Source organism: Aspergillus tubingensis (genome assembly GCF_013340325.1).
Source record: "Aspergillus tubingensis WU-2223L DNA, scaffold_7, whole genome shotgun sequence".
Taxonomy (NCBI): Eukaryota; Fungi; Ascomycota; class Eurotiomycetes; order Eurotiales; family Aspergillaceae; genus Aspergillus; species Aspergillus tubingensis.
Genome location: NW_023336281.1, coordinates 988,689 through 1,012,741, shown reverse-complemented (window position 1 = coordinate 1,012,741; position 24,053 = coordinate 988,689). Strand labels below are relative to the sequence as shown.

The 24,053-nt window shown below is 50.7% G+C and overlaps 10 protein-coding genes and 1 non-coding gene across 11 annotated transcripts; 6 read left to right on the top strand and 5 right to left on the bottom strand.

Moving 5' to 3' along the window:
- Positions 1-3,373: 3,373 nt before the first annotated feature.
- On the bottom strand, positions 3,374-3,445 carry AtWU_t134. The gene has a single exon. It is a non-coding gene; the product is annotated as a tRNA-Glu (tRNA).
- A 300-nt stretch (positions 3,446-3,745) lies between these two features.
- On the top strand, positions 3,746-4,330 carry AtWU_05310 (SEC61-beta family protein; the record flags this gene model as incomplete). Its single annotated transcript, XM_035500420.1, has 3 exons — positions 3,746-3,748; positions 3,890-4,235; positions 4,296-4,330. 3 exons carry the CDS (start codon positions 3,746-3,748, stop codon positions 4,328-4,330), a joined length of 384 nt encoding a protein of 127 aa, XP_035356313.1.
- Positions 4,331-4,790: 460 nt separating this feature from the next.
- Positions 4,791-5,714, bottom strand: AtWU_05309 (HIT family protein; the record flags this gene model as incomplete). The annotated part of the gene is made up of 1 exon (XM_035500419.1): positions 4,791-5,714. One exon carries the CDS (start codon positions 5,712-5,714, stop codon positions 4,791-4,793), a length of 924 nt encoding a protein of 307 aa, XP_035356312.1.
- A 1,369-nt stretch (positions 5,715-7,083) lies between these two features.
- AtWU_05308 (sodium:solute symporter family protein) lies at positions 7,084-9,365 on the top strand (the record flags this gene model as incomplete). Its single annotated transcript, XM_035500418.1, has 5 exons — positions 7,084-7,205; positions 7,281-7,453; positions 7,506-8,022; positions 8,075-8,728; positions 8,789-9,365. 5 exons carry the CDS (start codon positions 7,084-7,086, stop codon positions 9,363-9,365), a joined length of 2,043 nt encoding a protein of 680 aa, XP_035356311.1.
- Positions 9,366-9,728: 363 nt separating this feature from the next.
- AtWU_05307 (rhodopsin family protein) lies at positions 9,729-10,676 on the bottom strand (the record flags this gene model as incomplete). Its single annotated transcript, XM_035500417.1, has 7 exons — positions 9,729-9,924; positions 9,993-10,033; positions 10,101-10,133; positions 10,197-10,221; positions 10,301-10,334; positions 10,448-10,501; positions 10,646-10,676. The coding sequence occupies 7 exons, from the start codon at positions 10,674-10,676 to the stop codon at positions 9,729-9,731; spliced, it is 414 nt and encodes a 137-aa protein (XP_035356310.1).
- A 625-nt stretch (positions 10,677-11,301) lies between these two features.
- On the bottom strand, positions 11,302-11,886 carry AtWU_05306 (dynein light chain DYN2; the record flags this gene model as incomplete). The annotated part of the gene is made up of 7 exons (XM_035500416.1): positions 11,302-11,366; positions 11,416-11,485; positions 11,538-11,564; positions 11,610-11,644; positions 11,698-11,731; positions 11,782-11,804; positions 11,856-11,886. 7 exons carry the CDS (start codon positions 11,884-11,886, stop codon positions 11,302-11,304), a joined length of 285 nt encoding a protein of 94 aa, XP_035356309.1.
- Positions 11,887-12,174: 288 nt separating this feature from the next.
- On the top strand, positions 12,175-15,006 carry mrd1 (RNA-binding ribosome biosynthesis protein MRD1; the record flags this gene model as incomplete). The annotated part of the gene is made up of 4 exons (XM_035500415.1): positions 12,175-12,402; positions 12,498-13,253; positions 13,466-13,738; positions 13,789-15,006. 4 exons carry the CDS (start codon positions 12,175-12,177, stop codon positions 15,004-15,006), a joined length of 2,475 nt encoding a protein of 824 aa, XP_035356308.1.
- Positions 15,007-15,805: 799 nt separating this feature from the next.
- abaA (transcription factor AbaA) lies at positions 15,806-18,471 on the top strand (the record flags this gene model as incomplete). The annotated part of the gene is made up of 4 exons (XM_035500414.1): positions 15,806-15,910; positions 15,972-16,437; positions 16,492-16,668; positions 16,724-18,471. The coding sequence occupies 4 exons, from the start codon at positions 15,806-15,808 to the stop codon at positions 18,469-18,471; spliced, it is 2,496 nt and encodes an 831-aa protein (XP_035356307.1).
- A 567-nt stretch (positions 18,472-19,038) lies between these two features.
- On the top strand, positions 19,039-20,123 carry AtWU_05303 (aldo/keto reductase; the record flags this gene model as incomplete). Its single annotated transcript, XM_035500413.1, has 3 exons — positions 19,039-19,183; positions 19,241-20,028; positions 20,097-20,123. The coding sequence occupies 3 exons, from the start codon at positions 19,039-19,041 to the stop codon at positions 20,121-20,123; spliced, it is 960 nt and encodes a 319-aa protein (XP_035356306.1).
- A 255-nt stretch (positions 20,124-20,378) lies between these two features.
- AtWU_05302 (uncharacterized protein) lies at positions 20,379-21,179 on the top strand (the record flags this gene model as incomplete). Its single annotated transcript, XM_035500412.1, has 2 exons — positions 20,379-20,510; positions 20,589-21,179. 2 exons carry the CDS (start codon positions 20,379-20,381, stop codon positions 21,177-21,179), a joined length of 723 nt encoding a protein of 240 aa, XP_035356305.1.
- Positions 21,180-21,394: 215 nt separating this feature from the next.
- AtWU_05301 (putative protein phosphatase PP1 regulatory subunit Sds22) lies at positions 21,395-22,847 on the bottom strand (the record flags this gene model as incomplete). The annotated part of the gene is made up of 7 exons (XM_035500411.1): positions 21,395-21,414; positions 21,467-21,869; positions 21,936-22,010; positions 22,067-22,363; positions 22,433-22,504; positions 22,585-22,616; positions 22,712-22,847. The coding sequence occupies 7 exons, from the start codon at positions 22,845-22,847 to the stop codon at positions 21,395-21,397; spliced, it is 1,035 nt and encodes a 344-aa protein (XP_035356304.1).
- Between the last annotated feature and the right edge of the window lie 1,206 nt (positions 22,848-24,053).

Sequence of the window (24,053 nt, the reverse complement as noted above, 5' to 3'; positions counted from 1 at the left end):
CCAGTGTCAGTCGGAGAGGATGTTAGGGAGGGGAGAGAGAGAGACTGAGGGAAGGAGAAAAAGAAAGAAAAGGGAATAAGGAGAAAAATGCTGTAAGTAGTGAAAGGGGAAGAAAAACGAGTGTCGGGGGGGGAAGGAGGAAGTATGAATGTGAGAGGTGGAAAAGAAAGGCTGGGAGAAGAACGATGGAAGATGATGAGTGGAATGGGGGAGAGAGAGGGAAAAAACGGAGGCTGCTGTCAAGCTAAGCCCGAGATGTGAATAGTAGTGAACCAACTGACAGAAGAAGACAATACCAAACGGATTGATTACTCACGCACTTTTTGGAGGAGGAGAAGAGGAGGAGCAGGAGGAGGGGGCTGCTTTCCGGTCGGGGGAGGCGTATGTGGCATCCAGGGTTCAGCTGGAAAGTCCAGACGCAGCAATGGAAGGGAAAAAAAGCGGGAAAAGGCAAGTGATGATCACAAAAATCAGAGGAGGGTTGGACGATGCTCAAGACTAGACTAAACCCACACCTTACATGACAACCCAGGTTTAGTCGCAGTCAAGCATATAAGCGACGGTTTAACGGCAGAGCAAGTTGCGTTGGGGTTCACCCAAATGTGCCAGACTCCGTCCGTCCTGGGCCCCAATTTTCTTCTTCTAATTTTATGATGGGTTTTATCATGGCGTTCGGCTTATACGCGGGATTAGTCTATCCTCCCCAATGAGCCAAGAAGCTTTTAATCTACCCACGGTAATTACGGGAGCACCTGGAACCATTCATGGGAATTACTACGGTACTCTTCTTCCTCAGTCCTGAAGATCAAAAGAATATCGTCTTCGGATTGCTTTTGCTGTGGCTGATTATCTTCTCTGTTCCTTTTCCCCCTCCTGGGCACTGACTGCTTCTGCTTACGGAGGAGCGATGAGTGTTTGTTGTGGTGATAAATTAAATCCTTCAATTCGGTGTTGTTGTTGATTTGTTGTTATTCGTTATTCCGGGTCTCAGAACTGGATCCCGTGCCTGGGCTAAACTCGACAGAGAAAGGAACTAGACTCGATTGTCTCCTGAATTCGTCGCGTCGCAGTGGGTCGGACCCATGGACCGGCTGCCTTTTGAAACTGGGTTCCCGATTACGATATTATTAACCCTCTAGTAAAATGCCGCGCGTTACCTCTAATTCTCAAGCCCTATTATTACTTGACTATCGTAGCTCCAGAATTTCTGTGTGCACTTACTCGCATCTTGCCCCAAACGGGCGGCGCATCCGAGCTATACACAGTCCATCGTAGTTAACTATCACGCTGCTTGCCGAGATACCGATAGAACAGTTATTTCCAATTTGTTGGGGCATTCAAAGATCGCATTGATTCGGGGAGAATTTCCTACCCAATCATTAAATTATCTTGATGCTTCAAGGTATCAGATCTGTCCAAAGATTAAATGTACTATTAGCAGAGTGCAGCAGTTCTATACCGTATACACACCATGGCAATGGATGTGGGGGATTGTCAAAGTTCACAAGTGGCGGAAGAGCTGCAAACCAACGGCTCGCAAGAAAGTATAAAAAAGGCAAGCATTGGAATCGGGGGCGGCAGGAGATCCATATCTATAAGAAAGAAGGCACGTAGAATGCGATCTACATGAGAATAATCCACGATCATTTCATGTTGGTACACATGCCCACTGTACGATTTCTTTGACCAAAATTCATTATAAAAAAATATTCACCATATGTGAGGTTTTTTTTTTTTTTTTTTTTTTTTTGTTCACTATACAAGCCAGAAAGATCCCGCTTCCAAAAGATCTAGGACTAGGATGTCTTAGGCAACCATTCCACTGTTTACCAATTAGTTATCTACCACAGTCAACAGTGTGCAGACTAGATAAACACTGCATTGAACTACCTCCCCATCGAGACTAGCGCGCGTCAGACGGGCTTCCCTTTGCCCCGGAGATGGAACGGGGCCAGAATTGGGGCCAAAAATTGTGGTGGCCGGCTCAGATCAGACCAGATCCGTGGCTCAGCTTCCTGAACCTAGTACAATGTGCGGTGTCACTCGTGTGTGCATGGCAGCCTCTGCAGGGTCAGCAATGCATGGTTCAGCCAGGTAATCAAGAGAAAGAAGTAGGCATCTCTGCCTTGCTTCTGCATGAACCATGAACCATGAACCATCTGGAAGAGATCCAGGTCGACAGAATTTTGCCTTAGGCAGACGCATAACGACATTTAAGCCTCTTCTCACGCCGGGTTACGTACCCATCTAACCTTATTGTCGGGGTGGACGCCAAACCGACGAATTAGCTAGACTTGATAACGTGTATCTTCAAAGAGCAGAGACGGAGCACAAATACTCCATCTACCTGGGAACCTCATTGAATTATTCCGGAGACTCCGGTCTCACCATAATGCAAGCACAAGCACCAATGCAGTTCTCAAACCAAGGTGCTGAAAGCCACAGGTCTGTGAGCCCATCAAGTCTTCTAAGTTAGTGGCGTGTGGCTATTTTAGTGCGCATTTCGCTTCCCCTTGCTGCTTGCTCCATGTGCCATTCGACGTGCTTAGTGCGCCTCGGTGAAACAACGGCATTGTGGGAAGTACCCAAGATCTTCCGCCGTCACAGATTTGCAGTATTGCTATGGCGACACAGGTCATTGAAGGTCCGAGTCTTCTCTACGCTTTACAGCTTATACACTCTAACCGGCCGAGTGAAGAATCCGTTCTAATTGGTTGTCATGCCAGGAGAACTCTTCCAACGGCTGTCGCGTCTATGTGGCTGCCTGCCAGCGGTCCTGGAATGGCATCCATGGGCCGGATCTCTGCCGGTTCAACTTAAGAGTGAACCTTCCACGTGAGTGGCGGGTAGACAAACGAGTCTGCTCCGCAAGAATGGATAATTCAACCGCGCGAGACTGAACTGCTCCACAGTGTTTTCAGGGACACGCATAGGGCTCGTGGTTTTGCCCCTTTTAGCCGTAGACTAGACTATCCGTCCCTAAAGCATCACTTTGTCGGAGCTGACCTGCCTGATTGTGGAGTGGAGTCAAGATCGGATCCAAGGTTCTGGATGGCGCACAATGTATCTAGCAGTCTTACAAACTTCGGACCTTGGATCGTCACAACCTAGCAGCTTCAAGGTCTAGAACTTGCAGTGGAGAGCGATGGAATGGAGGGAACCGTAGGCCAGTGGCTCAGAGCCTTATTCCGTAATTGATCAAGCTACATAGTAGTTTGGAAGTCGAAGAAAATACTGATGCCAGAGACTAGCTTAGCTATCAGTAAAAATTATGTTATGTGGCAGAGAGTCAGATAGACAGACATCCAGCACACATGAGAAGTTAAAAAGGAAGGAAGGAAAGAAGACAAAAAAGAGAAGTTGAAAAAGAGAACTCCGATGCGGGGAATCGAACCCCGAGCTGCCGTGTGAAAGACGGCGATGTTAGCCGTTACACCACATCGGACTTGTTGTGAAAGAAGCACCCAACTTATGTTATATAATCTACTTACTCTGGGTATAGCTCTTGGCATTACCGTAAATGACGGTACCTTCCGCCAGCTGGAAATCGTGAGCGTGGCCTCTTTCTGGCATCTCGCGACCTCACCTCCCGGACCTCCTACCAGTATCTCCTCCTCTTCTACTTCTCAGCCGACTCCTTCCCTCTTCATCGGCCAATTGCTTCCGTGCTTCTTGTTGTCATTATTGTTTAATTCAGCTTCACTTTCTTTGATTCTTATCTTCTTGAATCTCCATATTCTTCAAAATGGTGAGCACCCTTGTCCTGCCGATCCTCTTGGTGGCTATCGTTGTCTCTCCCAAGCGAATTGGACCAAACCATCGACGAGATATGACAACTTCAGTCAATTAAACTAAGTGCAACCTCATCTAACGTCTCTATTCTCTTCAGGCCTCTCCCCGTGCTGCTTCCCCCATGACCTCCGGTGCTGAGTCCGGTCCCGACTCCAAGTCTGCTGGCGCTGGCACCGGCGCCTCTGCTGTCTCCTCCGTCAACCGCCCTTCCTCTCCCACTCCTCCTGGTGGTCCCCGGGCTGCTCTGCGTCGTCGCGCGGCCGCTGACCACAAGGAGTCCCTCCGCAATGCCAGACCCAGCTCGACTCGCGCCGCCGGTGCTGGTGGCTCCTCCGGCACGATGCTCAAGCTCTACACTGACGAGAGCCCCGGTCTGAGGGTCGACCCCGTCGTTGTCCTGGTTCTCAGTCTGGGCTTCATCTTCTCCGTCGTTGGTCTCCACGGTAAGTGTTCTTCCTGGACAGTCCTTGGGTGACTCAACGATCTCTAACGCGCATATCCAGTCATTGCCAAGATCACCCGCAAGTTCTCCGCATAAGCCGCTGAAATGCGACTTGTACTCTCATCTTGTTGCTGTCTCCTGATTCTATAATACGTGATATGTCTGGCTCGTGTCGAATGATTCGGGGTCGCGCGCGAGATCAGCAGCGCGAGGATCAAGCGAGGCCAGCGAATCCACCATCCAACCTTTTGCCCTTCGATACATATACCCCTGGTGTCCCTTGCCTCTTTCTTGTGTGTGCTGGTAGTGGGGAAGGCACATGCCGATCTTGTGCTTCTACAATTGGTCCAAATCTATCTGCAGTATAGGATGGAACAATCATCGCTATAAAAACATGCCGTGCACTTGTGCCCATCAACAATAAATGGAGAGCCTAGTTCCGTGAAGAAATGCGTTTTTGTGTAATATAGTGCTTGTCAATGAAATACGAGACTCGTCGAAGCGAACCCTGTCCCAACCCCTGTCTTATAATCCTTACAACCACTCTCCATATCCCTCATACTCCCCGCGCAGCAATCACCCCCCGAATCTCCCCAGCCCTCCTCACCAACTCCTCCACATCCTCCACCCCTACCTCCGGCCCAGGCAAAGAACTCACATACCCAGAACACACCTCCCGAAACACCTCCTTCTCCCCACCCCCATCCTCCTCCCCCTCCCCATAAACCGGAACCAACTTAACATGCGCATAATCCACCTCCAACCCCTCAAACACCATCCCACACCTCCCCACCCCCAACGCCTCCATCAACACCCGTCCAACCGTCCACGCCGCCCCCACCAAACCCTTATATTCCTCCTCCCCAATCGCAAATATATCACTTCCCAAATGCCTCCGCGGCACTAACACCGTGAACCCGGGGGTGTTCGGGTATGGCGTGAGGAACGCCACATGGGACTCATCTTCCCAGATGCGCCATTGGGGGTGCTCCGTGCCGCGGATTATGTTCGCGAAGAGGTTGGTGTCTGTGGAGGGGCCGTGGAAGGTGTAGTTTGGGGTGGATTTGGTATGGGTTGTGATGGTGTTGGCTAGGTGGGTTAGTTGGGCCGAGGGCATGCGGGGGCCGGATTTGGATGTTATGTAGTTGGGTTGGGAGGTGGTGGTTTGGGGGTCGTGGAAGGACGTTTCGGGACTTAGTATGGGCGTCCAGGTATTTGGTGAGGGGAGGCCGTGGAGGGGGAGGAGGGAGATGGTCCTGTTGCCGGAGGTTATTAGGGCGATGCGGGGGGTGTGGTACGTTTGGTTTAGGGCGGGGGTTATGGTGCGGAGGGTGAGGAGGGTGGTGGTGAAGGTGGATTTGGGGAGGGAGAAGAGGGTGGTAGTGGTGGTGGTTAGGGTTGCGAGTGTGTGGCCTGGGGTTGTTGGTGTGTGGGAGAGGCTGATGGTTAGGTCGTTGGTGCGGTGGATTTCGGTGGTCATGGTGGTTTTGGTGTGGTAGATGGTTTGGTTCTGGGTGTGGTGGGCTGTGGGTGTTTAGTATATGAAACCCTGATGGGAGTTAGGTGTTAAGTTGCTAGTGCTGATGTATATTGGCTTGAAATGGCGTGAGTCATGGCTAGGAACAATACCAGCTAGTAGTATTGTACGGTGGTGAGATAATTAGATCACTGCAGTAGTGCCGGTCTTGGTGGGTTAGTACTTAGGAGCCCAGGTGATCATGTATATATAGTATTTACTAGGTAGTGGTGTAGACTCTAGATAGTAGTTGTGACACCGGGATGAGGTAAAGTAGTAATGTCACAGGTACAACATTGAGATGGCTATTCAATAACATACTAGGCGATAATGTATATATTGTGCACACATCTAACTAAAGGACGACGAACACAGACAATTGATATATATTCGTGGGCCAATCCACATACCGAGAACCCAATGGCCTAAGGTGAAGCACACGTGGGTGACATATCCACAAGCAAGGCCTGCCCTACGCAGTACGCAGTACTGAGATCTGGCATACATCAGATAAAAGCAAGATCAGTTGTTCTTACTCAAGCACCCACCAATTACAGGAATCGAAGTATGATGGAAATTCCCCGGCTTCCAAAACCACGAGCAGTGGGGAAGACCCCCAAAGCATTAGTGGCAGGATCGAGTAAGTAAACTAAGTAACTGATAGAGCGCTATCATCAAGGCTGCTCCCTATAAAGCCATAAACTCTTGGCAAAGAAAAAGGCTGCACCAACACACCAATCCATGACTTCGCTGACATCCTTATCTGATAGTCTACGGTTTCTTATCATCGTCCGCTCCCAACTCGGACCAATGGGCGTCATTGCGCTGACCTCCGCTGATAAGAAGCATTTCCGCCTCGCCAATAAGCTGCCCGGAGCCGATACGTTGATAACCCACTTGGGGTTCGGCTGTTGATTTTGTTGCAAAGAAAGTGGAGAGGGCATGGGATAATCCATGTGTATGCTTATGGAACTGTGGAACGATGGCACTTACTCGATGACTCGGTACTAAACTCACCTGCAGCTAGTCCACTGCCATTGATGTTACACCCCCATCTGATGAAAGCACATTACGAAACGGCCACCAGGAGTTGCTCTTATCAGCCATTCACTTCCCCAGGCCTGACGCCTCGGATCCAATGATATTGGATCGGTAGTGATTCATTCAATATGGCTTTCCCGCCGATCACCAGCGTGTCTGCGAGGTCGGAGATTTCTCGAGGGTCCCGTGCCTTATATGTTCTTGCCTCTGCCGCCATGCTCAGGGCCTTGTCTCTATCAGTCATTGTCCAGCCATAGCAAGGCATCGTTTCGCGTGTTCAAACACTGCCAACATGTCTTCAGACACAGTCACATTCACAGCGCCTCTCTCGCAAGGGTTTGGCTATGGCATCATCATTGGTCTGGGCTTTGCCTTTGCCCTGCTTATGATCTTCATCACCTGGGCTTTGAAGCGGTATGTAGTCTAATCCCTTTCCAAAGATGGCTTTTCTTCAAGCATTGGATCGCGAGACTAACGGGTCTTACATAGATACCAGAATGAAGTGCAGACATCGGAGATGTTCTCAACGGCTGGAAGATCAGTCAAGTCGGGTTTGGTTGCTGCGGCAGTCGTCAGTAGTTGGACATGGGCTGCGACTCTTCTTCAATCGACCACAGTGGCCTACGAATATGGCATCTCGGGTCCTTTCTTCTACGCATCAGGTATCTACAGCCAGCAACAACACTCTGAAGACATTCTGACTAGGTGATACAGGTGCTACGGTCCAAATCATCTTGTTCGCTACCCTGGCCATTGAGCTGAAGCGGAGGGCTCCAAATGCGCATACCTTCCTCGAAGCTCTTCGTGCTCGATATGGAACCGTTGTGCATGTTGTTTTCATCGTCTTCTGCCTGATGACCAACATTCTCGTTACCGCCATGCTGCTGACTGGTGGTTCTGCCGTCTTGACATCTCTCACGGGGGTTAATACAGTTGCTGCCTGTTTCCTCCTGCCGATTGGTGTCGTGCTCTATACCCTATTCGGTGGTATTAAGGCGACGTTCATCACGGACTACATGCACACCGTCGTGATCATTGTCGTCATCTTCATCTTCGCATTCTCTGCCTATGCGACTAGCGACAAGCTTGGATCTCCCGGAGCCGTCTATGATGCACTAGTAGCAGCATCAAAGCTCCACCCAGTTGACGGCAATGCTGAGGGAAGCTATCTGACCATGAGGTCAAAGGAGGGTGGCATCTTCTGGATTATCAACCTGGTCGGCAACTTTGGGTACGTTAGCCACCACACTTCCGCATCGATTGCTTGCTAATGAATGTAACAGTACCGTCTTCCTCGACAACGGCTACTACAACAAAGCCATTGCCGCGAGCCCCGTGCACGCTTTCCCCGGATATGTCATTGGTGGTCTTTGCTGGTTCGCGATTCCCTGGCTGTGCGCCAGCACTTTGGGCATGACTGCTCTCTCCTTGGAGGGCACTCAACGCTTGAGCTCCGACGACGTCACAGCCGGTCTTGTGCTGCCCTTTGCTGCCGTCAAGCTTCTCGGCTACAGCGGCGCAGTTTGCACGACAATCATGATCTTCATGGCAGTCACCTCCGCTTTCTCCGCCCAGTTGATTGCCGTTTCATCCATCTTCACCTACGATATCTACCAGGCCTACATCGACCCATCCGCCAAGGGCAAGCGTCTCGTCTGGGTCTCGCACATGACCTGTGTGTTCTGGGCCATCGCCATGGCCGGCTTCTCCACCGGTCTTTACTACGCTGGTATTGGAATGGGTTATCTCTACCTGTTGATGGGCGTGATCATCTCCTCTGCAGTCTTCCCCGGCGCCATGTCCCTCATCTGGAAGCACCAGAACTGGATTGCAGCAGCCGCCTCGCCACCCCTCGGCCTCGCCGTCTCCCTTATCGCGTGGCTCGTGACAACCAAGAAACAATACGGCATCCTGACCGTCACCACAACAGGCGCAAAGTGAGTCCACCCCAACATTTTCTCCCTCCAAACAACCAACTAACAAATCTCCCGCACCAGCTACCCAATGCTCGCCGGCAACGTCGCCGCCCTCCTCAGTCCCGTCGTCTTCTCTCCGATCCTCACCCTCATCTTCGGCTCTCAAAACTACGACTACGGCACCATGCGCGCCATCCGCCGCGTCGACGACGCCGACGTTGCCGCTGCCGCTCACATCGACATCGAACTCATCCCCGGCGAGATCAACACCCAGTCTGCCGCCCAGGAGGAGGAAGAAACGCGCAAACTCAACCGCGCTGCTCTCTACTCCCGCACCTTGACCATCTTCATGGTTCTCTGCTTCCTCATCCTCTGGCCCATCCCTATGTACGGCAGCTCGTATGTCTTCAGCAAGAAGTTCTTTACGGGTTGGGTCGTTGTCGGTCTGATTTGGCTGTTCTGTACCACTTTCGGCGTGGTTATTTTCCCGCTGTATGAGGGTCGGGAGAGTATTGTGAGGACGGTGAGGATGATGGCGTTGGACATTACGGGGAAGAGGGGAAGAAGAAAGGGAATGATTGTGGGGGAGATGACGAGTGGGGACGTTTCTGGGGTGCAGACGCCTGTGATGGAGAAGAAGGAGGTTTTGGAGAAGTAGATTATTATGTTGCGAGGAATCGGTTATTCTGTTGATGAGATATGTGCTTGATGTCTGGAAATGTTGGGTCTGGGATGGTTATGATTGGATTTCTTCATCGGTTTGGATATATACCCCATTCGTTACTGTATAATGTTGAGTTCAAATAGTACTATGATAATATGATTTCATATGATATACTGCACACCGCAATAGAGTGGATAAATCGGATTTGATACAATACATGCGCGATAGCTAGTAAGCTAACCACCAGACACAAGGGCAACAAGCAAGCAAGCAAGCAAGAGGTATTCGATAAGTACAGACAACAGACCCTCAACCCATCATAATACATCATCAACGAAATTTCATCAGAGAATATCATCACTTATACACATGGTTCTGCTGCTCTGCCTGCTGCTGCGGCGGCGCTACCACACCCCCGGACGCCTGTGGAGGTGGGCCTGATGCCTGCTGTGGGGGATAGAAAGGTGCACCGCCGCCATAGTACGCCTGTGGTAATTGGCCTGGTACGACACCCGGAGGTGGTCTCGTTTCTGGTGTGATATCAGGACGGTCGCTGTGACTATGTATTAGTTTCTTTACCTTCCCTTCCTTTTTTACTGGATTATGTTGGGATGGGGTTACCGTAGATCCTGCGTAAAGCGGCATGTGTAGCAGGTTACTTCCTATGATGACATTAGATACACCCCGAAATGTATATATGTTAGGATGAAAAATGATATATCAACATACCTTATACTTATGTGTTGCGAGAGGGATGACAGGCTATATGGAGATATACGGTCAGTAGAGTCCGGCGTCATGCGGACGGACGGGGGACATAATTACAATGAAGCAGACGGTGAACCACGGCCTAGTTGATCATCATCATACATTAGCATACAACCCCAAACATATCCTCAACTAAAGGAATTAGTGAGGTATAAGCTTACCATCTCGTCAAACAATGACCATTCCAATGTTGGCCTAGATTCAAAGGAGTAAGACGGGTCAGTCAATAATCGAGTAAATTACTGGTTGGGTCAGGAACCAGAGCTAAAATTAGCAGTCATGATTGTCAGGGTCCAGGGGACTCATACAGTTATAGCAAAATGCGCGGACATTCTCGTATCCTTCTAGCATAGAAGTGAACTCTGAATTCCTTTGGTCTTAGTTTTGGCATCTTTATTGTTGGTTGGGTGTGGTGGGTTCTTGTTAGGTGTGGTGGAATTCATAACCATAAGGGTCGTCGCCTCGGTCGGTGGAGTAGGAGGGAAGGGAGTAGATAAGTCACATACCATGTGTTCCGAAGGTGATGCAGATGGCCATGTTTACGGCTTTGGGGTGCTCTCAGGATGAACAAAGGGTGGGTTGGTTTATTCTAACTAAGGAGGTAATAAATGACAAGGAATCGGGATCGCGTTGGATCATGTAATGCGACGTGTAGAGGGATAACATTGGCAGCAGCCCAAGTTAATGGGAAGGGGGAGGCAGCCATATAATAGACTGGTTGGGGCTGACGTGTGGCGCTGTGGCTTGGCGCGGGTTGGCACTTGGCGTTCCGCACTCGGCGGTGTCGTTGCGTTGCTGGGTGTGCATTATATATTTAGTAGTAGTGATGGTTGGCAGTGTATCCTGCATGCTGGAAAGCCTACGTGTCTACGGTGCAGCACTGCAGTAGTTCTGCGATTGGATCAACTTGTATTCACTACTAGGATATTTTGAAATGATTAACAAAGAATTGGAATCAAGTAGTAGGTAGATGCGCGGAAGAATCACCGCCGCGTTGTGCCCTCTAGGCAAACCCCGCAGCATTTTGTTCGGGACCATATGCCTGCATTTCCTTCCAGCGCTTGCATGGGACCTTTCACTGCACGTTACTTCTGCTTGAATTATCCGAAAAAGGTTATAGACTTCGCTTGGGCGAATCAGACCGGTGTCTGTGGTCGTATGTTCATTGAGTCTTGAAAAGGAGAATGGCGCAGTGCCCGAGGTAGAAGTAGATGAAGTGTTTCGTCTCTGCTCAAAAGTTAGCCCTTACTCCTGATGCCCTGGCAACGTCACTCACCATGCGTGACGAAGCTGCCAAAGTTCCTCCCGACGACACAGTGCCATGTCGCACCCTTGCGCGAATCGAACTGTGGATTGTGAGCAATGAGCTGTGATTCGCATACAGTGCGCAGTGCTGACCTCTCGCTTGATGTATTGAGCAATATCCTATCGTCGTCAGCAATGGTAGCAAACAGAAAACGCCGAACCTACCTTCTCAATGTGGTACTTGTCCATTGCCTCAATTGCTATCCATCGTATTAGCTCTCCTTTTCCAGGTGACCCGTAGGGCTGACCATACCAACTTCAACAGCCTCCTGCTGCATATCCTCCGTCTGCCATGCTGTGAGCACAATTCTTATTTACCTCCAGCAATTCCTCTTACCATATCGACGGACTTGATCTGCGCTGAACGGTCATGTTAGCCATCGTTTGACGATGCCGCGTTCGGGGACTTACCCTCAAGCTTATCCTTCTTTTCGCTAGCCATTTTGCTGGACGTCGATGAGGAATGTAGTGATAGGTAAAATGAGCAAGGATTCAAGACACGGATCAACCACTATAAATTTAGTGTACAAAGACGTCCCACGAAGCCCAATGGAAGTATTGGGAATCAACATTGCCGGCTGCGCGCAATGGACGCCGCCCGGATCACGCACGGGCCAGGCCGCCCTCCTCACCGCCCTCGGCACTATAAGGAAGCAAAAAAAACATTCCACCAAAAATTTTTCGAACTTTTTCTTTCCAAACTATTTCAGTGGCACACATTGTCACAATCATGGAGAGCACCAGAGTATTTGTCTCTGGCCTTCCGCCAACCTTATCTGATGATCAATTGAGGAAGCACTTTGCTACTCGCTTCCAAGTCACAGACGCTCATGTATTGCCTAAGCGCAGGATTGGCTTCGTGGGCTTCAAGAACCATGAGGCGGCCCAGCAGGCTGTGTCTTACTTCAATAAGACTTACATGAAGATGTCCAAAATCTCAGTAGACATTGCTAAGCCGGTATGTGCTCTACTCCCTATCCACACTTGCTTTGTTTCTTTTGTTTTCCCCGCTGACAGTCAAGGTGGTCTTGTGACTGACCAGTAATCTTGTAGATCGATGCCGAACCCACTCGCAAAGCTGGAAAACATGACAGGATCTCTGCCGGCGATGCCGCAGATGCTTCCCTCAAGCGTAAACGGGATGGCGAAAACGCCCCGCAAGACGCTCGCTTGCAAGAGTATCTCTCTGTAATGCAACATTCTAAGACCAAGACATGGGCAAATGATGATGTGCCCAGACCGCCGGAGCTTGACTCACCTGCAGAACAACCCGCTGAAGTAGAGGAGCAACCTCAGGAGCTTACCTATGCACAAAGGAAGAAGGCAAAGCTTGGCGATGACCATGATCACTCTCAGGAGATGCACACAGCTGATCGCGAAGCTCATGGATCACCCGAACCCATGGTGGTAGACCACAGTGGGGAGGGCAACGCCGAGGCACCGGCAGAGCAGGATGATACTGTCGCCGAGACCGAGGCGCCAGCTGTTTCGGATGCGGACTGGCTCCGCTCCAAGACAAGTCGCCTTCTGGGTCTGCTTGATGAGGAAGAGCAAGCAGATTTCGACGCTGCTGCGCAGCATAAGGAGTCTGCAGCTCCAGAAGAAGCAGAGGATCCGGCTGCTGACTCTAGGGATGCCCAGATTGTCGCTCCTGCCGCGACTGAAGCCAAGACGGTTCAGGAGCCGCAGGTCGACACGAATATCGAGAGCATTCGTTTATCTGCACGTCTGTTCGTGCGGAACCTTGCTTACGACACCTCAGAGTCAGATCTCGAACCGCTATTTTCTCCTTTCGGACGAATTGAAGAGGTTAGTAAATCCATGAGTTTTGTTTCTTGCCATCCACGACCCCCTACCCAGCTCAATGATGATCGTCCTGATAGGGACATCAGATGCAAAGCACATGATGTTACCAGGAAAGAGTATTTTAGTAGATGCCTCTTGTTATCTGAAGAGCTACACACCTTAATATTGCTGCTTGATTCACTCATTAGTTATTTGAATTATGCTAATGTGCCTAGATCCATGTGGCTTTCGATACCAGGGTTAACACCAGCAAGGGGTTTGCCTACATCCAGTACCTCGACGCAGATGCAGCCGTAGAGGCCTACAAGAATCTCGACGGAAAGCACTTCCAAGGCCGCTTGATGCATATTCTGCCAGCAGCCGCGAAGAAGACTTACAAGATTGATGATGCTGAGCTGGCGAAACTGCCTTTGAAAAAGCAAAAGCAAATCAAAAAGAAGATGGATGCCTCGTCTTCCACGTTCAGCTGGAACTCTCTTTACATGAATGTGAGTAGCTCGCACAATAGCCGCCAGTACCATCCGCTAATAAATTGCAGACCGATGCCGTTATGTCTTCAGTAGCTGAGCGACTTGGTGTTTCCAAAGCAGATCTCTTGGATCCTACTTCATCTGACGCTGCTGTGAAGCAGGCTCACGCTGAAACTCACGTAATTCAAGAAACGAAAGCTTACTTCTCAGCTAATGGGGTTAATATTGAAGCCTTCAAGCAGCGGGAGCGTGGAAACACTGCTATCCTTGTAAAGAACTTTTCGTACGGCGTCAAGACTGATGAGCTCAGGAAAATGTTCGAACCATTCGGGCAAATAACGAGGTTACTCATGCCCCCTAGTGGAACGATAGCTATCGTTGAGTTTTCGAGACCAGATGAGGCCCAGAAAGCTTTCAAGGGACTTGCCTACCGGAAACTCGGAGACTCTATCCTATTCCTGGAGAAGGCTCCCAAGGATCTGTTTGATGCTGCAGCCGTGCCACAGAAGGCAACCATAGAGACTAAGGCCGTCTCTCAAGGCTTCTCCACCGCTGACACTTTCGCGGCAGATGAGGTTGATGACCTTACGCCCACTACAACCCTCTTCGTAAAGAACCTCAACTTTGCTACTACGACACAGAGTTTTGTGGACTTATTCCGGCCACTGGATGGCTTTGTGTCTGCTAAGATCAAGACTAAGCCCGACCCTAAGCATCCCGGACAAACGCTCAGCATGGGTTTCGGTTTCGTGGAATTCAGGTCGAAGGCTCAGGCCCAATCTGCGCTTGCCGCCATGAATGGCTACAAGCTTGATCAGCATGAACTGGTAGTTAGGGTGTCTCACCGTGGAATGGATGCGGCTGAAGAGCGGAGGCGTGAAGATACCGCGAAGAAGGTTGCGGCCAGAAGGACGAAGATCATCATTAAGAACTTGCCGTTCCAGGCCACCAAGAAGGACGTTCGGTCACTCTTTGGAGCCTATGGGCAACTGCGCTCTGTGCGGGTTCCTAAGAAGTTTGACAGATCGGCTCGCGGTTTCGGTTTTGCGGATTTTGTAAGCGCTCGCGAAGCGGAAAACGCTATGGACGCGTTGAAGAATACCCATCTTCTGGGCAGAAAGCTGGTCCTGGAATTTGCAAACGAGGAGGCGATCGATGCCGAGGAAGAAATCAAGCAGATCGAAAAGAAAGTAGGGGAACAGATGGACAGGGTCAAGCTACAAAAGCTTGCCGGGCCTGGGCGCAAGAAGTTCACTGTAGGGGCCCAGGACGGCGAAGAGGACTAAGTCCCTGCTCTTTCTCCCTGTTAGTAGGGACAGACAATAGCAATGGTACGATTTTGATGTTTATATCCCTTGCGTCTCGGACACTGAGCATGGACTGCGGACGCAGGTTAAACACGTTCCTGCGGCTGTCAACACGTACATACGCGCGCGTCCTGCAGAGTTACCCGTCCGCTCGTGCAGTGAAGTCTTTCATCCGAGTCTATTCCTGTCATCCCATCCCGGGTTCCTTTATCCTCGCCGATTCAAGGCTTCTTACCCTTAACTCCTTATACACCTAGTTGCTCGAACCCTGGATATCCAAGTGAAGACTAGTTGGTCCTGGGATTGTCCAATTTGTCCAGGCCATACATTCCAACATGATCTACGTAACCACCTCTTACATTCCACTCCCGTGGCACTGGACGATGTCGTTGGCCACTGCTCATTCCAGAGAATGGCCATTGCCACGGACTTGGACGTCTAGCTGCTCCAAAACGTATCTCAAATTAGCAGTCACTGCTTGTCTCGTGCACTAAAACCTCCGAGGAGCAGCTTACTGGTTCGTGCTCAGGGAGCATCCCTTGCATGGGTCTTCCGCTTGTTCCCATCGTGCAGTTCCTTTCCTCCTGATTTGCTCGGACACAGGATCTTCCTTCGTTCATAGCTCGACCTGGACGCGTGAAGCTTGGGAGGAGATTCCTTTCCCCGCCTTGAACAGTTGACATAGCCCTTGGAGGGGTGGTGTATCAACGAGCAGCGTGATTCAGCTATGCCACTAGGCCTCCCTCTCCAGGGAGAGTAGTGGTTTCCTATAAACACCATGCTCTTCGCTCCCACATTCTCTCTCCCAATTCTTACATTCTCTCCAAGCATCTACGTTCTTGATCGCTGGTTTGTGACTACTGGGTTCTTTGGTACGGCGGTAGTAAGCATTTTGCTGTCCTCCATCACCCTCCTCTTTGGCATTCTCTGTCATTCTTTCCCAGAGTCAATCCTCTCCGGTGGTCCGCTCGATGGCGCACTGGCAAACGGGGTGTATTGTGCCTCAACACCAGTCAGCTCTTGAGAGCATCGGTGCCCATACGGACAGGGCCCTGCAGAACACCTCTGGGAACGTCCAGACATACTCTGACAACCTAGCCGACAGCAGCACTGTTGGTCGTGACGACCAGCTGCAGCAACTTGCCTTCAAGTATCCTCAACCCCCAGTTCCAACACATCCAGTGCCCACTGTTCCCACCACCCTTCAGCCCCCTCAGAACCTCCGGCTCCAGAGCAAGAAGCTCCGGCGCCTGCATTCATTTGGGCCCAGCCTAATCGGTCCTCGTAGCAGGCCCAGAAGCTATCTCAGGTCCAGCAAGTATCTGGAGTACAGGTCCCGTCCACGTCGAGACACTGGCAAAGATGGGGAACCGGTATGGTCGGACGAGCTTGAAGACGCGTTTCAACAAGGTGAGAAAAACAATCCATTAGCTGCACGACATATGAGTACTAATGTTGTGATAGCTCTCGAGGCGAATCCGCCAATGGGCAGACGGAAATGGTCAGAGCGAGGAAAGTCATATGGTCGAAATGAGCTCATTGCTGAGTTCATCTACAAAAAAACTGGTAAACGAAGAACTCGAAAGCAAGTCTCCAGCCACCTCCAAGTCCTCGACTCGTTCCTCAAAGGAGACCCCGATTGTAAGTGACAAAGCCAAGTATACTAAAGTCGGACCGAGCTAATATAAGTATCTAGGGGAGCGACTCGTACGAGAAGAGGCGAACGTCCGCTCGAACAACCAACATCCGCCCGCTGGTCCAAGATGGGGGCCTGCCATGGATCCTCCCTTGTCAAGTCATTATGGCACTCACCTCCACCCCACCTATCATGACCCTATGAGGCAGGCCTATGGAGAACTGCCTCCTACCCCATTTTCCATGAACGCCAGCTGGCCCGAGAGCAACTTCAGTACTATCCAAGGCCTCGGGTTCGGTATGTGGGTAAACGAGCCAGACAAGAACGATCGTATTGAGGACGCGAGCCATATCTACAGTCGCCTTCAAGACGACCAGCGGCACCCGGTAGCGCCGATCTCTTTGAATGAGATCAGAAACTGGCAAACATCCTTTCCTTACCTCAATTCGCTGATGGCGAATTCCAATGGATCATTGGACTGCGACATTATCCTAATCGAATCCAACCTGAAGTTGATGGATGACTTCCCGGCTGCTCGCTCTAAACTCGGCATTCACTTGGAGTTAGACTTCGCCCAGGCTAGTGCGGCTGGAGTGCCGATCCTTAGTGAGATGGAGAATTGGTCCTCCAAGATCTACATGTATGAAAATGGCCAAGAGATCTATCAAGGCCGGCAAGAAGTTGCGAGGCCAACGCACACCGCGACGCACACCAAGGTGAAGCCTCACTTTGAATCCAAATGGTGGGCGAATCGCTTCACCAAGCTCACGCAAGATCAAAAGCTGGCCGAGGATGCTGGACACCATGGCCACGAGCAAGCTCGGGAGTTCCTCCGCCACCTGACCGTAGTTCAGGAGATTCGAGCTATGACACCCTACAGCTCGCGGAGAATGTCCAACCCCTACTCTGGACATTCCGTGAGTGAGAAAAAGAGGGTGGCAATCATTCTCTGGAAATTCCGACAGACGCTGCCCCGCGACGTAGTTGGCACTACAACATGGCGTAGAGTGGTCTCGTCGGATCGAATCCCTCATGCAAGCCCCAAAGCAGCGACGGGCATCGATCTCCCTCCCCCAATGTCGCTTGCTGACTCCATACTCCTGAACCGGCCGGGCCCTAACGTTTACCATCAACCCCAGCCGCACGAACTCCTTCACAACAATGGAGTTTCCCAAAACCCTTGGCCTCTGTATTCGACAGGCCAGGAGAGCGTTGCACAAATGTTCAATGCACCTTTTGATTTTATGAGCCCCCTTCCCAAGCAAGAAGACCGCCTTAATGATAAGATCGCTGTGACCTTGGGTCTGGATGGCTTCCCAAGCCTCCAATCACATGATATCAGCCAGCCAACCAGCCTCAACGGGCCCAACAGTGGCACAAGCATTCTTAGCATGCCAGAGGTTCCTTTGTCGCATTCCTCTCATGGTCCATACAGCCTTGAGCATGATAGCCACTATGTCCACAGCCAGCCACTTGGGGTCAATGTGCACGACAACAACGCCCTGCTGAACGGCATGCTGGTGACGAGCGCACAGTCTATCGACGATATGAACAACAGCCAGGCATCCTGGATGCCACCAACCACTGCAATGTCCGGGGACATCCCCGGCAGCCACTACCCGCACATTGGCTTCCCGTCATCCGAGCACCACGTTGCGGTGCCCCGTGAGCCAAATCCAAGCCACAGCTATGACTTTATGCCCGAGGAGCTCGATAAGTGGCCGAGCAGCCTGCCGACCGATATGAATGGAGGAGCGCATGAGCACGCGCACTCTTACACCGCGAGTAATACAGTACAGGCCGTTTAATGACAGGCCGAGCGAGACTACTTAATGATAATTATGGCGAAAAAAGTATTCTTAATAATGTGATGGGCCGGTTAATCTTCGATTCATATGCAGTGTAAAATAATGGCAGGATACCTTTTTACAATGTTTATTCATTATTTCTTCTTAACCCAATACCTTCATTTACACCTAGAACTACGTAGTAAGTATTATTCCCCAAGTTGTAAACACAGTACTCCGTAGTGGCAGAACCAAAATTAGGGTCAAGTGGCGGCATTTAGCCGGCAGATGGATGCATTTAGCCGGGCCCGACTTTGGATGGCATCCGGCCAGCCCTTGGATAAGTTACTACCCCAATTTAATACAGCCGCCACAAATTCATTTAGCCTCCAATGCCGCTATCTGTGCCGTGTATGGCGCCTCCAGTGGATACGCGCAATGGATTTGAGTTCATAATGCCATGACCGAGGGGCAGTTACTTATTACCCCTCCAAACCTTCCCTTTCTCTCCCTTCATCCCCCCTGATCCTACTTCGACCGCGTCTCTATACCTTGTCTCAACACGACCTTGTTACTCCTTCAATCACCATGGCCTCTCCCACCGTCAAGCTAAACAGCGGCTACGACATGCCCCTCGTGGGCTTCGGTCTCTGGAAGGTGAACAACGACACCTGCGCTGACCAGATCTACGAGGCCATCAAGGAAGGATACCGTCTGTTTGACGGCGCCTGCGGTACTGCTCCCCCCATAAAACACCACCAATATTTCCAAACTAACACATGAAACATAGACTACGGAAACGAAGTTGAAGCCGGCCAAGGCGTCGCGCGGGCCATCAAAGATGGTCTCGTCAAGCGTGAAGAGCTCTTCATTGTCTCCAAGCTATGGAACAGCTTCCACGACGGCGACCGCGTAGAACCCATCTGCCGCAAGCAGCTCGACGACTGGGGCATCGACTACTTCGACCTGTACATCGTGCACTTCCCCATCGCGCTGAAATACGTCGACCCTGCGGTTCGCTACCCGCCGGGGTGGATGTCCGAGAACGGCAAGCTGGAGTTCGGCAACGCCACGATCCAAGAGACCTGGACTGCGATGGAGTCGCTCGTGGATAAGAAGCTCGCTCGCAGTATCGGTATTAGTAACTTCTCTGCGCAGCTGGTCATGGATCTGCTGCGGTATGCGCGCATCCGTCCTGCTACGCTGCAGATCGAGCATCATCCCTACCTCACGCAGACGAGACTGGTTGAGTATGCTCAGAAGGAGGGTTTGACAGTTACGGCGTACAGTTCTTTTGGACCGTTGAGTTTCCTTGAGTTGAGTGTGCAGAATGCAGTGAATACGCCGCCGTTGTTCGAGCACCCGCTTGTTCAGGGCATTGCGGAGAAGCATGGACGCACGCCGGCGCAGGTGTTGTTGAGGTGGGCGACGCAGAGGGGCGTGGCGGTTATTCCTAAGAGTAATAATCCTCAGCGGTTGAAGCACAACCTGGATGTTACCGGGTGGGATTTGGAGGAGAACGAGATTCGGGACATTGCTCAGTTGGATCGCGGGTTGCGGTTCAATGATCCTCTGGGAGTGAGTTTTATTCCCTTTTTCTTCCATTGTATCATTATGTGGAATTGGTTACTAACTTGGAATCGCAGTACGGACTCTACGCCCCTATTTTCTAAACGACCCAGCTATGAGTGTACATACGATATATGAATACATACCAATCTTGTAGATGTTATAACTTGATGCATGTGACATGGTCGTAGATAATAGATAAGATAAACCCGCCAAGACCACCGCATCGCGATAACCAACATTTCTCCATCCCATCCATCCATCTCCCATCATCCACTCACCTTAACATCCACCCATTCAATACCATGAACCCATCACCACCACACCACCAACCCCAATCCCAATAAGTAAAAAACAAAATGACCCTAAAACCCCTAACCAGCAGCATCCACATCAAAACGCACCCAGCCCCGCGCTCCCTCTCCGAAAGCAAACTCATTCTCTCCGCACTCCAGAAATTCGGCGAAGTCGTGACATTTCGAAATCTAAAAGTAACCCCCCTCCATTTTCCCCTCTCCCCTCTCCCTCGTTTACCAAAACAATGCTAAATAAAATAATGGTGGATATAGTACGACCCCACAAACACATCCCCCAAATCCGCCCACAATACCATCGCTATCTTCGAGTCCGCGGCCGCGGCGTCTTCAGCTATTGCGGCGTCGCCGATTACTATCCCTGTACAAGTTCAAACACAAACACCAAGTCAATCGCAAAGCCAGAGTCTAGAGGGAAAAAATGAATCTCCCTCGCATACAGCTACACACTCCACACCATCACCATCACCATCACCATCACAACCCCAAGGACCGACCCTAACATGCACGATCCAACCCTCACGACATAACCACGTCTCGGCGATGACGCGTAACCCATACCATACATTCTTCTACGTGGATAAGGACAGCCATATGTATAAGGATCTGGTGAAGAGTGGCATACCGTTGGATTATTTGGCGGATGGGCCGATGAGGAGGAAGGCGCATGTGCCGGAGCGGGTGAAGAGGATGCTGGATCGGGATGTGTGGAGGTTTGGGGGGAAGAGTTTGATGGGGTTGTATCGGTTTGGGGTGGAGAGTGAGAGTGAGAGTGGGAATGGGATGGAAGGGCAAGGGGAGAGGGAGAGGAAGGATGGGGAGGGAGAGGGAGAGGGGACGAAGTGAGGTGAAGAGGAATGTTGGGATGATGATTGTATGATTTGTTTCCTTTTTTTTTCTCTCTGTATAACAGGGTGGGTCGGTTGGATTGTACATGTATGTATAGCGGGCTACGTACGTCACTTCGTTTATTGTAATTCTAATAGGTGATGGGTAGGTGGGCGGGTACATTAAGAGCTATGGATGAGGTTGATGGCATGTAAGATGAAGAAATCGTTCCCTTACACAACGCGGATATACGCTACGTTTCGTTAGCATCTTTAAGCATCGACAAGTAGAGAAAGGAGACTTACTCGCGTCAACCTGCATGATATGCGGTATCGCCAACCGCACCTTATTCCGATACAATGCCGGCGCCCTCGTCTGTAGCGGGTTGCCCTCAAAGTACACCGTCTGGAGTTTCTCCTTGTCCCGGAGTTCGCGCTCCACTTCATCGAAGCTCGACAGTTGGTTGTTGGACGCCCACAGCTCCTCCAGATTCTTCAGATGAGACACATGTTCCAGCTTGGACACCTGGTTGTTGGAAAAGTCCAGCACGCGCAGCGAGGTGTTCTCCTCGAGACCGCTAAGGTCGGTGATCGCATTATGGGACACATAGAGTTCCTCCAGGTTCTTCAGCTTCGAGAGCCCACTGATACTCGTGAGACGGTTCGACTGGATAGAGAGGATGCGCAGGTTGGAGAGGCCATCGAGGTTCTATCATCACCGTAGTCAGTCAGCCAACGCACGTTACACCCAAGACTCGCAACGCAACCCACGTACCTTCAATTCCGTGATCTTATTCTTCCCCAACCACAGCTCCTCCAACGCCTTCAGATTATCCAGATTCTCAATCTCCTGCAAGCAGTCAGAACGATACCCCAAAAATCACCTTAAGCACATCCAAAACCTACCCGAATCCTATTTGCCCCCAGCTCCAGATTCCTCAACGACGTAAACGTCTCCACCCCCTCTATCTTCGAGATCTTATTCTGCACAAAATACAGATCCGTCAACTTGACCAAATGCGAAATATTCTTAACATGCTTAATCTTATTGAAGCTAAGATCCAAGCTGGTCAAATTCTCGAACTCATCAAGTCCCTTCACATGCGATATCAGGTTATCGTAGAGATCGAGTTCCGTCAACGACTTGGCAACTTCCGTGGGGAATTCGATTCGTGTGATTTGATTCTGTCGGAAACATAATCTCTACATCATCCACCGTTCAATTAGCACTGTATCGCGCGACCACACAAATACTGGGTAACCCTGCCATACCTTCACCTTGGGAAACCGCTCCAACCGCAACGCCGGAAGCGAAGTTATGCGACAGTGAACGAGGTCGATTTCCTGATGCGAGGCGTGTTAGCTAACTGGCTGTGTCCATCAATCAACGAACGCGTCGCGTCGGAAGAAGTATCAGCGTATACCTCTGCTTCCGGGTCCTCGTCCTCCAATAGATCTGCACACAAAACCCAACCATCAGTATATTGTCCTTTGTATCACCGGTATACTACAGCACAGCATCCCGGTATTCATGGATGTTGATCGACATACCCTCATCGGCCTCGATCTCCTCCACAGGCGGCGCATCCGAGTCCGAGTAATCGGGGTCTTCTAGTGCTTCCGGGTTCGTGATCGTGGCTTTCGGTTCGACCCGTAGCTTTCCGTCCCAGCCGTTTTTGTCCTTCATGTTGAGCGATGGGGTGTGGGCGTGTGTGTGTGTAGGGTGGTCCTGGGAAAAAAAGTGGTTTGGTGGTGATGCAGTTGGAGGCGGGGAGATTGGGTATGACGCTGCCAAGAAATATCAGGAGATCGTCGGAGCTTTGGATGGAGGCTCAAGGAAGCGGACACAGCCTTGCAGGGGAATTATGTATGTATATATGTAGGAAAGAGTTCAGGACGGGGCTAATCGGGGAATACTCACATGAGCTGACACGATGTAGTGCGGACAAAAGCGGGATGCGATGGAAGATTTGGAGATGACCGACCGATCGGTCATTATTGCCGCGGCGTGATCTCAGCCCGCCTTCGCCCGTTAAGAGGCGATCCACTCTACGCTGTAGTTTAGATGCTCGATATATCGCCAATAATTCTGTCCATTATACGTTACCGCCTGTTTTACTCGTTACTTCTGATCTATACGACTCTGGAACTCGGCCGTCTCGTGAAATGGTCAATTCAAAACTACTTAAACACGGGACAAGCTGGATGGTGGAGGCGGACGCTTTTATGTACAGCACGCACGCCCAATCAGTACATATACATTGCAAAGTCCGATCCCATGTAAGTCTGGAACCGTTCAAACTATGCGTGTACCAGAAGCAGCGACAGGCGCTTGAGACATGAATCAAAATGCCACGCGCTGGGGAGTCTCCAAAAAATAGACCATGGCGAACCAATGACAAAAACAACGCTGGGTTTTGGGGTTCACATCTTCGGGCACAAAGAGACTAGGAAAATAACCAGGACGGCGGGTCGAGCCTCTTATGGGCTGCATGTTAAGCAAAAAGAACAAAATGTGGACGATGAAAGGAATCAAAAGTAGAAGGAGACAGATGAAAGAAAAGAGGGAATGTAAATCGGGGAGCGTATACATGAGATCAGCAAAATTTTGGCTGATGACCAAGACTGACGCCTGCGGTATGCAACAGGAAAGAAAACTTTAAACACTAGGAAACAAGACTGGCGGGGGTAATCTGGTATCTGCTCGCTGGGAGCGCAAGAACATGGCCGGTGCTCGGAAGAAAAAACGGTGCGAATGACATGGGGATAAAGGCAAAAAGATGATGATGGGGAGGAAAAAGTTAAGGAAAACACATCTTCACTGTGGAACTGCCGCGAGCGTTCAGATCCCAGACGAAGCTGGATTGAGCTGCCGGGACGGTCTGGCTGCTCG